At 40.1% G+C, this 16,011-nt stretch overlaps 2 protein-coding genes across 3 annotated transcripts; one reads left to right on the top strand and one right to left on the bottom strand.

Annotated features, from left to right (window-relative positions):
• Positions 1-8,681: 8,681 nt before the first annotated feature.
• On the top strand, positions 8,682-10,160 carry LOC104105409 (CRM-domain containing factor CFM9, mitochondrial-like). Its single transcript, XM_070185578.1, has one exon. It carries the CDS (start codon positions 8,711-8,713, stop codon positions 9,653-9,655), a length of 945 nt encoding a protein of 314 aa, XP_070041679.1. The 5' UTR covers positions 8,682-8,710; the 3' UTR covers positions 9,656-10,160.
• Positions 10,161-12,009: 1,849 nt separating this feature from the next.
• On the bottom strand, positions 12,010-15,059 carry LOC104105408 (uncharacterized). Of its 2 annotated transcripts, none has more exons than XM_009613697.4 (2): positions 14,640-15,059; positions 12,010-13,491 (listed from the first exon to the last, which is right to left on the bottom strand). In XM_009613697.4, exons 1-2 carry the CDS (start codon positions 14,706-14,708, stop codon positions 12,391-12,393), a joined length of 1,170 nt encoding a protein of 389 aa, XP_009611992.1. In that variant the 5' UTR covers positions 14,709-15,059; the 3' UTR covers positions 12,010-12,390. The 2 variants fall into 2 exon arrangements, with proteins under 2 accessions (XP_009611992.1, XP_009611993.1); XM_009613698.4 differs by having other exon boundaries at positions 12,010-13,488.
• Positions 15,060-16,011: the final 952 nt, after the last annotated feature.

Below are 16,011 nucleotides of genomic sequence, written 5' to 3'. Positions count from 1 at the left end.
AGTAAATATAGCACACACGTTCTCTCACGGTTAATAAGCGTGTCATGATTGCAAGGTAGGAGCCGTGTATTAATCAGTTTTAGCCATACTTGAGCCTCTGCCATCATCTTCTTCTATAGTTCTTCAAAATGATTAACTTGGATACTTCCCGAATCAACTTGGAGTCTTTCTATTTTATTCTACTGTCAACTCTTATTCGAACAGTATTGTATATTCGATCCTTGAGATTATTACATGTATTCAGTTAGAGTTTGTGACTCAGTATTACCAGTCTTGGGAGGTTGTTATAATTATTTCCAATGTGGGTTTCAATTATCTATTTTTAAAAAAGGCTTGAAACAAAATTAAAATCGGCTTACCTAGTCTTAGAGACTAGGTAAAGGGATTTAGTTATCCCGGTGTTCGGGGATCCCCTCGGTCCCCAGCACCAGCACCTGGGAGTTGCTATGAGTGTGAAGAGTTTAGCCACATCACGAGATATTGTCCCCACCTTATGGGAGGTCCGGTTAAGCAAAGGAGCCAATCCACGACATCAGCACCAGCTTCTTCACCACCCGCTCAGCCAGCTCGTGGTGGAGCCCAGTCAACTAGGGTCCGCCCGAGAGGGGGAGGCTAATCAGGGGGCGGCCAGGCATGTTTCTATGCTCTTCCTATCATACCAGATGCCATTTCTTCGGATGCTGTGATTACATGTATTATCTCAGTTTGCCATAGAGATGCCTCTGTATTATTTGACCCTAGTTCCACTTATTCATATGTGTCATCATATTACGCTCATTATCTTCATATGCCCCGTGAGTCTCTAGTTTTATCTATTCATGTGTCTACTCTGGTAGGCAATACTATTGTTGTGGACCGTGTATATCGGTCATGTGTGATGACTATTGGGAGTATAGAGACTAGAGTGGATCTCTTATTGCTTAGTATGGTCGATTTTGACGTGATTTTGGGTATGGATTGGTTTTCTCCATGTCATGTTGTTCTAGATTGTCACGCTAAGACCGTGACGTTGGTAATGACGGGCATACCGAGGGTTGAGTGGAGTGGCTCTATAGACTATGTTCCCAGTAGAGTGATTTCATACTTGAAAGCTCAACGGATGGTTGAGAAGTGTTGTCTATCTTATCTGGCCTTTGTGAGGAATGTTAGTGTAGAGACCCCTGCTATTGATGTTGTTCCAGTGGTGCGAGATTTCCCGGATGTGTTTCCTGCAGACCTGCCGGGCATGCCACCTGACAAGGATATTGATTTCAGTATTGATTTGGTGCTAGGCACTCAGCCCATTTCTACTCCACCATACCGTATAGCACCGGCTGAGTTGAAGGAGCAGCTTCAGGAATTCCTTGATAAGAGGTTTATTTGGCCTAGTGTGTCACCTTGGGGTGCAACAGTTCTATTTGTGAAGAAGAAGGATGGTACTATGAGAATGTGCATTGATTACAGACAATTGAACAAAGTCACAATCAAGAACAAGTATCCTTTGCCACGTATTGATGATTTGTTTGACCAGCTTTAGGGAGCGATGGTGTTCTCCAAGATTGATTTGAGGTTAGGGTATCACTAGATGAAGATTCGAGACTCAGATATTCTTACGACAGCTTTCATGACTCGATATGGCCATTATGAGTTCCTTGTGATGTCTTTTGGGCTGACCAACGCCCCAGCAATGTTCATGCATTTGATGAACAGTGTGTTTCAACCTTATCTTGACTTGTTCATTATTGTATGCATTGATGATATCCTGGTGTACTCTTGTAGCCAGGAGGAGCATGCTCAACATCTAAGGATTGTGTTACAGTGATTGAGGGAGGAGAAGCTTTGTGCAAAGTTCTCCAAGTGTGAGTTTTGGCTCATTTCAGTGGCGTTATTGGGGCACGTGGTGTGTAGTGAGGGGATTCAGGTGGATCCGAAGAAGATAGAAGCGATGTAGAGTTGGCCCAGACCATCCTCAGCCATGGAGATTTGGAGCTTTCTTGGGTTGGCGGGCTATTATAGTCGTTTGTGGAGGGTTTCTCATTTATTGCATCGCCCTTGACTAAATTGACCCAGAAGGGTGCTCTTTTCAGGTGGTCGGATGAGTGCGAGGAGAGCTTTCAGAAGCTCAAGACTTCTTTGACCACAGCTCCAGTTTTAGTTCTATCATCAGTTTCTGGTTCTTACACAATGTATTGTGATGCCTCGTGGATCGGCGTTGGGTGTGTTTTGATACAGGAGGGTAGAGTGATTGCTTATGCTTCGAGCCAGTTGAAGCCCCATGAGAAGAACTATCTTGTCCACGACCTTGAGTTAGCAGCTATTTTTTACGCCTTGAAGATTTGGCGGCACTATTTGTACGAGGTCTATTGTGAGATTTACACTGATCATCAGAGTTTGCAGCATTTGGTCAAACAGAAGGATCTTAACTTGCGTCAGCGGAGGTGGTTGGAGCTTGTTAAGGACTATGATATCACCATTTTGTACCATCCCGGGAAGGCCAATGTAGTGGCCGATGTCTTGAGTCGCCGGGGGGAGAGTTTGGGGAGCTTAGCATATCTTTCAGCAGCAGAGAGGCCATTCGCATTGGATGTTCAGGCCTTAGCTAGCCAATTTGTTAGATTGGATATTTCTGAGCCGAGTCGAGTATTGGTTTGTGTGGTCTCTTGTTCTTCTCTTTATGATCTTATCAGGGAGCGTCAGTATGATAACACCCATCTGCTTGTCCTTAAGGACACGGTCCAGCACGGTAATGCTAGAAATGTTACTATTGGGGATGATGGTGCATTGAGGAGGCAGGGCAGGCCAGGAGGCTCACAGTTTGCGGTATTCTATTCATCCGGGTGCCGCGAAGATGTATCAGTACTTGAGGCAGCATTACTGGTGGAGGATGATGAAGAAGGACATAGTGGAGTATGTAGCTCAGTGCCTAAATTGCCAGCAGGTGAAGTATGAATATCATCGACCAGGTGGGTTGCTTCAAAAGTTAGAGATTTCGGAGTGGAATGGGAGAGGATCACTATGGATTTCGTTGTTAGGCTTCCACAGGCTCGACAGAAGTTTGATGCAGTTTGGGTAATTGTGGACCGGGTGACCAAGTCAGTTCATTTCATTCCTGTGATGACTACCTATTCTTTTGAGCAGCTGGCTCGAGTGTATATCCGTGAGATCGTCAGACTTCATGGCGTACCGGTATCTATCATTTCTAACTGGGGTACGCAGTTTACATCACGGTTCTGGTGGGCCGTACAACATAAGTTGGGTACTCGAGTGGAGTTAAGCACAACATTTCACCCTTAGACGGACGGACAGTCCGAGTGCACTATTTAGATATTCGAGGATATGCTCCGTGCATGTGTGATGGAGTTTAGGGGTTCGTGGGATCAGTTCTTTCCTCTAGCAGAGTTTTCTTACAACATCAGTTACCAGTCGAGCATCCAGATGGAACCGTATGAAGCTCTGTATGGTAGGTAGTGTAGGTCTCCAGTGGGTTGGTTCGAGCTGGCGAGACTAGATTATTAGGTACAGACTTGGTTCAGGATGCTCTGAAGAAGGTTAGGGTGATTCAAGATAGACTACGCACAGCCCAGTCTAGACAGAAGAGTTATGCGGATCAGAAGGTTTGCGATGTTGCATTCATGGTTGGAGAGCGGGTCTTGCTCTGGGTGTCACCCATAAAGGGTGTTATGAGGTTTGGAAAGAAGGGAAAGCTGAGCCCAAGGTTTATCGGTCCATTTAAGGTATTGTGGCGTATTGGAGAGGTTGCTTATGAGCTTGCCTTGCCTCCCAGTCTAGTAGGAGTTCATCCAGTATTCCATGTTTTTATGCTCCAGAAGTATCACGACGATCCATCTCACCTATGGGATTTCAGCTCAGTCCAGTTGGACAAGGATTTATCTTATGTTGAGGAGCCGGTGGCAATCTTAGATAGGTAGGTCCGAAAGCTGAGGTCGAAGAATATTGCTTCTGTGAAGGTTCAGTGGAGGGGTCAACCGGTCGAGGAGGCGACTTGGGAGACCGAGCAGGATATGAGCAACTGTTATCCTCATCTTTTCACCACTTCAGGTATATCTCTATGCTCGTTCCAGGACGCACGATTGTTTTAAGTGTGGGAGGATGTAATGACCCGGCCGGTCATTTTGAGTGTATTCACCCCGATCCCCTATTTACTATATTCCCCCGTATCTGTTTCTGCTTATGTGACTTGCCGGGAGGTTTTGTTTTTGGTTTCGGAGTGTTTTGGGACACTTAGTCCCTAAAACGGAAGCTTAAGTCTTAGGATTTTGACCGTAGTTGGAAATGTGTGAAGACGACTCCGGAATAGAGTTACGTCAGTTTTGTTAGCTCCATTGGGTAATTTTGGACTTAGGAGCGTGTCCGGACTGTGAATTTGAGGTCTGTAGCTAATTTAGGCTTGAAATGGCGAAAGTCAAATTTTTGGGAAGTTTGACCGGGGGTTGACTTTTTGATATCGGGGTCGGATTCCGATTCTAGAAGTTGGAGTAGGTCCGTAATGTTGAATCTGACTTGTGTGCAAAATTTGAGGTCAATCGGACGTGGTTTGGTAGGTTTCAGCGTCGTTTGTGGAATTTAAAAGTTTAGAAGTTTGTATGGTGTTTTAGGACTTGTTGGTATATTTGGTCGAGGTCCAGGGGCCTCGGGTGTGTTTCGGATGCTTAATGGATCAAAATTTAGACTTGTGCAATTTCTGAGTTTCTAGTGTTCTGGTGTTTCGCACCTGTGAGTGGGGAACCGCAGGTGCGGACACGCACGTGCGTTAGGCCAAGCATAGAAGCGGGGGTTGAGGAGATGGTCAGGGGTCGCAGGTGCGAGGGGATTTCCGCATCTGCAAACCCTCAGATGCGCTTGAAGTTACGCAGATGCGGAGAGTGAGCTGGAGGGTGAACGCAGAAGCGGACCATTATCCGCAGGCGCGCACACGCAGGTGCGGCCCCTTCATCCCAGATGCGAACCCAGCCCTTTAAGTCATTTCCACACCTGCAAGGGAAATTTTGCAGGTGCGGCGTCGCAGGTGCGACAGTGTGTCCGCAGATGCGGAAGAACTTGGCAGAAAATGAGATTTCGAGGGTTTGATTTCCATTTTGATTTTAGGACTTTGAGAGCTCAGTGTGAGGCGATATTTTGAGGTTTCTTCAAGAAGATTGTTGGGGTAAGTGATTCTAACTCAGATTGGACTATATTTCATGAATCTATTGCTATTTTTATCATCTAATTAGGGATTTGAGTTGTAAATTTGGGGAAAAATGATAGAAACTTCATAGGCTAAAATTTCGAGTTTTGGAAGGTAATTGGAGGTTGAGTTCGAGAAATTATTGTGTGGTTGGACTCGTGAGTGGATGGGTATTCATATTTTGTGACTTTTGTCGGATTTCGAGACGTGGGCCCTAGGGCCGGTTTGAGCCTATTTTGGATTTTGGCTTATAATTTCGTGTTTTTCTTGTGGGATTGATTCTTTTAGCTTATACTCCCTCCGTTTCAATTTATGTGAACCTATTTCCTTTTTAGTCTGTGCCAAAAAGAATGACATATTTCCTTATTTGGAAACAATTTATCTTTATGCAATGATTTATAGCCACACAAAATATATGTGCCTCATTTTACACCACAAGTTCAAAAGTCTTCTCTCTTTTCTTAAATTTTGTGCCCAGTCAAATGGGTTCACATAAATTGAAACGGAGGGAGTATTAAATATATCGTACTGCTTGTGGCTAGATTCAGGGCATTTGGAGATTGATTCGAGGGGCAAGGGCATTGCATAGTAGGATTTTGCACGGTTTGAGGTAAGAAATAGTTTTAAATCTGGTCCTCAGGGTATGAAACCCCGGATTTTTGGTATGATATGACTATTTTGGAGGTGACGCACATGCTAGGTGACGGAAGTGTGGGCGTGCACCGTGGGGGATTGTGACTTGGTCCGTCTCGTGAGACTATAAAGTTGAATAGCCTATTGTTAATTAATAGTTCTCTCTGTGTTATAGAAATTTGACTGCAAATCATGTTAGAAATCATGCTTAGGCTACGTAATGGTACTATTGGGACCCGCAGAAGTCGTGTACTTGTTGAAGTATTTGCTAATTGTTGTCTTGTATTCATTCATGGTTTTACTTGTGTATCATATCTCAATCTCTTCTTGACTCTTGTTGATACACTATGTTATTTTTGTTTGGGCTGATCTTTATGATTTATGAGAGTCCGAGAGACTAGAGAGGTTGGTGACTGAGTTAGGGCCTGATTGTCGAGTTGTGAGCTGTATGTATATATATGGATCGCGTAGTACACCGCAACGAGCCTTAGGGTTGTATATGGATCGGGTTGTATGACGCAACGAGCCTTAGGGCTGTATATATGGATCGAATTGCACGCTGCAACGAGCCTTAGAGCTGTATATATAGATCGGGTTGCACGCCACAACGAGCCTCAGGGCTGCATATTTATATGGGATCGGGCTGCACGCCGCAACGATATAGCGCTTGGGCTGAAGGAGCCCCTCTGGAGCCTGTACACCCCCAGTGAGCGTAAGTACCTATTGAGTTTGAATACTGAGGTCTGAGAGCCGAGTGTGTGAGCTGTTGTGATGAGTGGAGTGTCTATTGTCCTGAGAGGCTGTACTTGTTTTTTTCATTTGTCGATGCACTTAGTTTCTATCTGTCCTTGTTGTGAAATCTCTGAAAAATTCTATATCCGGATTACCTGCACTATAACTGTATAAACTGATTTGACTTGAACTGCCGGATTGAAAGCATGTTTATTCTTTGCTGGAATTATTGAAAATGGATTGTATTTGTATAGCTCGTCACTGCCTTCTCAGTTCCTTATTTATTTCTGTTACTTGCTGAGTTGGTTGTACTCATGTTACACCCTACACTTCATGTGCAGATCCAGGTATGTTTGATCATGGAGGTCGTTGAGTTCGTGCGTGATCGAGTACCGGAGACTACGAGGTAGTTGTTCCTTTATCTATTTATCTATCTATACTATATTAAAAGCACGAAGCCCTTTAGCAAATTGTCGTTCGTTTTTTTACCCTCTAAAAATAGATTTCAATAACTCTGCATTTAACTATTTTGTCAATGTAATATTTATTTTTAAATTTAAATGAATGTTGCATTATTTATCTTGACGTCAATTGCTAAATACACATAATTCATTCTTATTCTAAATTTTATACACTTTTTATTAATAGACGCAAAAAAAATACGTGCGACGCACGTACACTAAAGCTAGTGATTCTAAGGATACACGGATTAATTTGATACAAAACGATAAATTGGGTTAGAATGAACAAATAGAAATACAGTAAATTCAAACCACGCGAGCAGGATGATTCCAGCTTTATTGAAATATTCACCCTCGATCTGGACTTACGGTGGGCGATATTGATGAATGAAAGAAAAAGCTTAGAATAACATTAAAAAGAACAAAACGTAAAAGATTAGCTTATGTCTATATGGTTACTGATCGGTCACAATTGTCAAAAAATGCAGCCAAGAGTTCCATCTTTGAGTGTCTTGCATTTTCACTTCTTGTTTCATTCGTCATATTTTAGAATGTTGCCTTTTTGTGTATTTCTACTCAAAAATACCTTATTAATCCAACTCAAATTTTTCACTTCCTTTACTGGTGTAGGCAAAGAAAAAAGTTGCTTTGCTAATTCAGAAGCTGAAGAAATATGAGCTACCAGAGTTGCCATCTCCACGGCATGATCCTGAGCTTCTGACTCCTGAGCAACTGCAAGCGTATAAGAAGATTGGTTTCAGGAATAAAAATTATGTTCCTGTTGGTGTTCGTGGAGTCATCGGAGGAGTTGTTCAAAATATGCATCTCCACTGGAAGTTCCATGAGACTCTGCAAGTTTGTTGTGATAACTTCCCTAAGGAAAAAAATAAAAGAGATGGCCTCAATTCTGGCTCGACTAAGTGGTGGTATTGTGGTTAACATACACAATGTAAAAACGATTATTATGTTTCGCGGCAGAAACTACCGCCAGCCAAAGAATATAATACATATCAACACACTTACAAAAAGGAAGGTGAGCTACAAATCTCTTTTTCTTTGCCTTGCCCCTTTTGAGTAATCCACTGCTTATGTAAAGCCTAGTAGTAACTTTAGAAGTTGATGAATTGTTATATGTTTCTGTCAACCCCTTAATTTTGTATTTGCTTGAGGGAACCTAGCTTCTGTCTGTGTTTCATACACCTATGTGATGTAAAACTCCCTGGCTGCTATGAGTCTTTGACATGTACTCCTGGTCCCTTTGTTTAATTCAGTTCAACTGAAGTTCTATTCTCTTGAATGTGAGCCCATTCTTCAAGTTACAATGATGTAAAACTCCCTGGGTGCTATAAGTCTTTGACATGGTACTCCTGGTCCCTTTGTTTTATTCAGTTCAACTGAAGTTCTATTCTCTTGAATGCGAGCCCATTCTTCAAGTTACAATGGATATACGACATGTCTCATCTGTTGAAAATTTGTTGAACCATTGATATTTTGGAATTTGTGTTGAACATAGGGACTAAAAGTCTGGACTCTTTTAATTCCTATTGTATGTAATGAACTAGCTTTTCTATAACTTGCTTAACAACGCTGGAAATTTGAACATGTTCTGTTGATGAGTACACATCTACTGTTTGACAAAGTTACATTATTTAAAGCCTGATTCGAACAAGCACTAGAATCACAGAAATTAAACATACAGAAAATAGAACAAGAGCTCCGGATGAAGGGGATAAATCCTGATGATCCAGCAGCCAGGGCCAGCATCCAGCGAGTAGCATCCACATTCTTCAATGCCATTGATAAAAAAGAAGGGAGCCCATATGTCTTTCAGGAGGATATTGGTACTAAGTTGGGTCTCAGCAGTAGTATAGACCAAACACATTCAACAGCTGAAGACAGTGACCAGGAAGAACTTGACCGTTTTATTGCTCAGTTAGAACAGACAGCTGATGACGAATGGGCAGCTGAGGAAGAAGCAGAGAAAGACGAACTAGGGAAGATTAGATATTGGAACAAAGAAGATATAGGTAGTCGATTCAGAAGATCTGGAATGATGGGAAGTGATGAATCAGATGATGAGTCAGGAAGGAGGACAAGTGGCTGGAATAAGACATACGGAAGGAAGATAGCTGATGATCATGGACATGATGATGTATCTGAAGATGACAATGAATTGGAAAACAATGATGACCGACGTGGTAGAAGCAATTACGCTGATTCCGGCATGTACACGGCTCCTGACAGGCATCCTAAGTATAAAATGGAGAAATGGCAGAAAGGTAAGAGCAATAGACCTATAAGTGAGGGAGGTTCAAGCAGAAAATTTGATCCTTATTTAAAGGGAAAGATGGGTACAGAAGGTTCTGGTTCAGACATGTTAAGTGACTTTGAGGAAGCCATGTGGAATTCAGATGATGAGGGAGGGCAGCACTCAATGCTACCAAGTGAGTATAGAAGTAGTAGTGACGAGGGGGAGGATTATGATAAGGTAGCAACATTGGGATCAAGTGCAGAGGATGCACCTGGTTCGAGGGCATCAAGAGGGGTAACTAATAGCTTTAGGACAAGTAGTCAAGAGCAAATGAAGAAAAATGAGGGTACTTCCGAGAGCAAGACAAAGGTGAAAAGCTCAAAGGATTTGGATGAAACTTGGGACAGCGACTGACCGGGGTGCCAACTTTGACGTAGAAATAGTGCTCACTGGATACAGTGGAATAGAGGCCAGTGCTATTTATGGTACTTGAATAAAGAACTCTGATTTGTGCAAGAATTCAGGAAGAAAGGTATGGATTAGTATCATGTTTAGTGGTTACTTGAAGTAAATGCTTTCAAGTTGAATGCACTTTTCATATGGGCAGGGAATCGAGCTAAACTGTTTCTTCTTGTCTACTTGCATCTACATGTCTGAATTTGGGTGAAACGCTAACAACGCACAGAGACACTGCCAGTGGACCTGTATTTCTTCTCCTGGATTCTCTGTATCCATATCGTTTAAGTACACAAATAGTTCATATTCCCTTCTCATAATGTTTGTCGAAGCGTGCTGCTGAAGAGTAGTACATTGAAGAATCTGGGGTGGTGACTTTTGTATAATATCAGTGAACCAAATTACTCTTTCGATGGTATAATGTGATGGACTCTTGATTGGACAATAATGTTGTACTCCATTTTTCATTTTTTTTCTCTTACTGTTTATTTGAGCACTGTCTTTCTCCTGATAATAAGTGTAACAGGTCCAAGTCCATAATTGACTTGATTATTAGTTATCAGGTTGTTGCGGTCTCATTTTACTATGACCTGTTTAGTGAGCTCGCAAAATGTACCAAAAACAGAATATGGGTATTCCTCGTCTTAGGGGAGGAAATAATAATGGGGGAAATGTATGATCTGATCTCTGTTATCGTGGTTTTGTGTTGTGAATTCGTCGAAGTTAGAATTGTTGGTTTTTATTCTGATGCTTTCGCAGCTTAAATTATTGATGGTTTATCTAGGCTTTAACAGTGTTCATATTGAGTATTTTATGTCCCGCTACTCGAACAGTTGATTTTAATTGAAAACGGTTAGTTCTTATAGTAATCTTTAAACGGATATCGCTGTGGCACATATATAAATAATAGGAAGCCTGATCGTGGATGCAATTATATGGTGTCTTGGAAGACTATTCCTGCTTGGATTCCTTGGTCCAATAAAACTGTTGACAAGCATAAAGCAATCTATACCTAAGGATGGCAATGGGGCGGGCCGGGTTTGTCAAAACCCACAAAATTTTCAATCCGCCCCGTCCCGCCCCGCCCCACCCCACTTAATTTTTTTTTCTTTTTTCTTTAATTTTTTTTCTAAAACAAACTAGTTTGACATTTTATTATTTTATAAAATGGAGAGTTTAATAGAATCACATAAACATAAAACTGAGAGAGTATTACGCTGATCTTCCAAAATAAATGGGTTACTATCATTTCTTATTACAAATATGAAATCTTGACTTATGTAATATCATTTTGCTTGAGACTTATGCAAATTGTTAATTATAAATCAAAATAGTATTCGTGCTAGTGAAGAATAATGTGTGAAATTGTAGTTGAAATGATTGCTTTATTTCAAAAAAGATAAAATTCAAAGTTGCCCCGCATTAAACCTGTCCCGCCCCGTTTTAAAATTTTTAAAAATTGTTTTAACCCGCCCCGCTTCGCACCCGCATAAGAGTAAACCTGCCCCGCCCTGCATCAAACAAAACCCGCCCGCCCCATTGCCATCCATATCTATACCTTACCATACATAGGACTTGCACCAAAAAGCACAGGTGTGTGATCACTAAAGTCAATGAAGATTGAGGAAGGTAGTGTTGTATAATTATGCCATTCGGAAGAAATCTTCTTCAGAAGAAAAGAAAAACGCGAGTGGAGCTTCAAGCGATTTTTCAAAATGAAGAGTTGAGTTGAGATTTTGTTAGAACAAGCGCATAAGGTACTTTGTAGAATAGTGAAGATACATGTAAGTTAGCCAAAGACCACAAATATCAACAAAAGAAACAAAGTCACTGACCACATACGTAACTAAAGTTGGCTGTCCATCTCTAACGAATTTACTCTTTGTCAGATGTCCCAGCAAAGTAACTGATTACTGTTCTGTAGAGATTCAGTTCGCATTACACGCACAGCACAAAACAAAGGAACACAAAATGATCATTGACACATACATACTACTAATATAGATCATCAGAAACTGGTATGTCCATCTAACACAATGCAAGTTGTAGTATTCTATAAGTAAAAACAAAATGCTCACTAACCTAGCTACAATATCTATTAGTGGAGACTCTTGAGAGTTACCACGTTCACCTGATTCAAGAGAATTGGAAAAGAGCTCTAACTGTTTATTCAAACTGAAATCTATTCAGCAGACGTTCTCCCTCAGCAAACTTAAAAAGAGATGAACATGAAAAAAATAATCATGGGAGCTATCAAGTATGTATTAGTAGTAAAAAGAATATACTCAACAATCAATATATAGTGCTATGACTGAAAGAAAAATGAATCAGGTGGTCAAGATCAGATAAAAGAAATTCAAGGAAAGCACCATTTACACTAAATATTGGAATAAATTACTCTCTAAGAAGAGAAGAAGAAGAACACGAAATCCGTTAACCAAAACGTCTGACTACTGTCAAACAGAAAGGTCCTGTTATCTCAATACAGATGCAAATGAATGTACTGGTATCTCACAGAAAACCCCTCCCAGGAACATTGCGCCTCGCCTTTGTTGCGCACAAGGTATATCCATATGTAATACTGCTACACCACAGTTACCAATCTGATTAGAGCCCCTCACTCAAGGCACAACATAAAATCTGCCCCTGAGCACCTCTGATGTTAAGAAGAAGTTCCAACTCTGTCTTAAAACTTAGCCATCTTCTCTTTTGCAGTTCTCAGGCAAAAGATATTTGTAATTGTCTGGATTTTCCAACAGATAAGAAGGAAGATTAACTGCTGAGTACGAATGGGGGATAGGTCCCATGCTGCCAATAATATCCTTGAATGTGTACTCCTCAGGAAGCATGTCATACAAATCAGTTCCTCTACAAATGACATCTTGAATCCTTTTAGGATTAAGATAATGTGAAAACCTCACTCTGTCATTGTGGCTGTAAGCTTTCATCTTAAATATAAAGTCACTGATGCGGCGGAAACAAAAGCTACAATGCCAACCGGCATCTGCCAAAAGGTAATCACTCTGACGGTAGTGTGCATATCTAGTCTTGCCACTCTGATACCTGTGGACTGAAGCTCTCCAGCTTCTGTGCTTAATCTCAAATTCAAATGAGTACAAGTAATTCCTAAAATGAAGGTGAAGGACAGGAGGAATGTCATCGCACCACCTTAAAAGATTGATGGTATGAGCGCTGGGAATCTCATCAACATCAGACATGATCAGTAAATCATCATCCTCAATACCAGCAATTCTCAGGAGTTGGTCCAATGCTACTCTCTGATATGCCTCTTCAACAAATGGATTTTCACCTTTTCTGGCTCTTCCTCCTATGGTTCCATAGGTTAATCGAGTCTCAACAAACTTAAACTGGTCCCGATTAATTGCAAAATTGTGGAGTTTAGGCAGCCCAGTGAATGTTGAGTTTGACTCTAAAAGAACAAACTGTGTGATGTAAGGATACAATTCCTTCCATCTGATGGTAAGCATATCCACTTCATTACTGAACAGAACTGCATCAAACACTCGCCTAGGATATTCACGAATTCCCCACCCATGGAGCTTGCAAATTTTCTCCATCGGAACATCCTCATGGTAATAGTGAGTAATTTCGATAAAGGGGTTCGGAGGAGATTGCCAGAGGGGGCGGAGGAAGTAGGTAATCTTCTGCCCGTGCAAGTACGCAGCAACTATGAATGTTGGCACAACCACAATCAAAAAGATAATAGTCTTTAAATCCAATCCTCGAAGCATGCACCGTAGTCTTGACATGCTTAATGTTGTCGGTGAATCCTGCTAAATATCAAAACAACTTTCTAAGTGCACAAGCTAAAGTGGTAATAACTAATAAAAATAGAAGGTACTAAAATCTTTTTCTTTAGCTTTTTATTGGTCTTCACTTTTCTTTCGGCTGGAGGGGGCAAAAGGGGTTGGTGTAAGACATCTTAGCTTGAAAATAATAAGAAACTTCAAACAGAAATCTATTAAGTCCAAACAAGTTCAATACATTGAGAAATATTTTCTCATGAATCCTCCAAGCCAAAGAAAGAAACTAATTTACTTTTCTATCTTCTTTTAGTCACTTCTAGAACCATAAAAAATAACAACTTCCAACAACTAGATATTAACAGCCTAAATAACAAAATGTTTGACCATAACACTTGAAATTCAAAACAGCAAAAACATCAAAACTCTGGAGACAAACAAATCAAATGTTCTGAAAGAGTAGAATCAGAGAAAACATGAAATTTCAAATAGCTCAACAAACTCAAATTCCTGACCTACTTACAGAAATACTTGGAAGATGGTGAAAAATTATAAAATTTGGTCTCCAGAAAAAAAAAACATTGTTTTGCACAGAAAAAAGAAATTCCTCCAGTGACAACTATTTCTCCATCAAGTAAAAGTTCTGGGGTTTACATACAATCCATTTCAATTTGTCCATAGCAGAACCAAAAAACATATATGCTTATTCCACATAATCCAACAGAGAAATCTGATCTTGGCAGAAAAATGTATGTATGTTAAAACCCAAATGAGATAGAAAATTAACTGTAAAATGCTTCAGTTTTCCTTCTGACGGTAAATTCTTAATCCATGCCAAATTGTCAACAGCAAAACAAAAGCACATATATTTAATTCCACAAAATCCAACATAAAAATCTGATCTTGGCAGAATTTTCCAAAAAAATAGAACAAGATAAAGACCGATGAGATAAAAATAAACTGTAAAATAGTTTCAACTTTCCTACTGATAGTAAATTCTTAATCCATGTCAAATTGTGAATATCAAAATAAAAGCACATATCTTTATTCTACAAAAACCCAACAGAACAATATGATATTGGAACCAATGAGATAAAAAATAAACTGTAAAAAAGCCTTTCACTTTCCTTCTGATGGTAATTTCTTATAAACTATATGAGATTATTAGGGAAAATTACCTGGCCACAAACATCAGGGCAAATATCATCACTCTTCTTTGAAGTGTAATAATAACCATCAGACATCATGAGAAACCAAGATTTTTCAACAATTCCTCAAAATGCTCAAAATTTTGTCTCCTGTTTCTGGGTTCTGCTAAAGTTTCAATTTAGAAGGACCCCTTTCAAAGAGAACACATAAAAGTGAGAAATTACATATAAAAAGAATCATATATGAAAAAAAGCACCCTCTTGAAAATTACATGAATGGAACTGCTTTAGAAGCAGCCATTCTTCAAGAGGGGTTATGCTTTTTAGGCTTCTGTAATGTGACAACTAATAATAGCCGTTTGGTGGGTTGTTCTAAGGATATGATGATATATATACAGAGAACACAGAGAGGCGCCTTCACTCTCTCTCCACCCCAGACGGAGAAGGATTGAGAATGTATTATAAAGGAAAATTGTGGTGGTATTTCAAATTTTTGAAAATATTGGGGTGGCCTTACAATTAATTGTATTTCCTAATTCTAACATAATAGCCCTAACTTAGTGAATCTATCTGGCACCAATACAAGTTAGGCCTCATTTCTTTTCTTTTTTTTTGCAGCTAACGATGTATGAATCTTAATCATTCAGATCTCAGATATTAAGTGTATTTATTTTTAAAATCTGAATCTTAATTATTCAAATCTTAATCGTATAGTGTATTTTTTTTTTACTTCACAACCACTTAATGAGTCTGAATAGGTCTGTATAATTAAGATCTATAACAGATACTTAATTTTATTAAGATGCCATCATCCATATTCATTATTAACTACCGTCACCGCCTACCATTATCAACTACCACCATGCCACCCACCACCACCATCATCCTCAATCATAGCCGCCACCATTGTCGACTACCACCACCCACCATCCCCACCACTCCCACCACCATCATTCGTAACGACAACCAACACTCATCCATCTCAACTACCACAACTAACCATGCACCCCATCACCATCAACAACCATAGCTGGCACTGCCCATCATTATAAACTACCACCACCCACTACCATCTTCCTCAATCACAACTATCACCACCACCCGTCATTCTTAACTATCACCACACACCACCACCATCCTCAATCATAATAGCTACCACTACCAATCACCACTAGTTACTATTCTAAACTACATCAACAACCAAATCTACCACCAACTATCACTTTTAGTCGGCATTGACAAGCACAACTGTTAACCACCACCACCAGCAACTATCATATTTTAAAAAATATATATTTTAGTGATGGAATATTAGATTAATTAGTATTTTATTTGAATTTTATGTTTATTAATTTTCAAATAAATATAAATTTTATACATTCAGATGTTAAAAATCAAACAG

Source organism: Nicotiana tomentosiformis, chromosome 9 (genome assembly GCF_000390325.3).
Source record: "Nicotiana tomentosiformis chromosome 9, ASM39032v3, whole genome shotgun sequence".
NCBI classification, from domain to species: Eukaryota; Viridiplantae; Streptophyta; class Magnoliopsida; order Solanales; family Solanaceae; genus Nicotiana; species Nicotiana tomentosiformis.
This window is presented reverse-complemented; position numbering and strand designations above follow the sequence as displayed.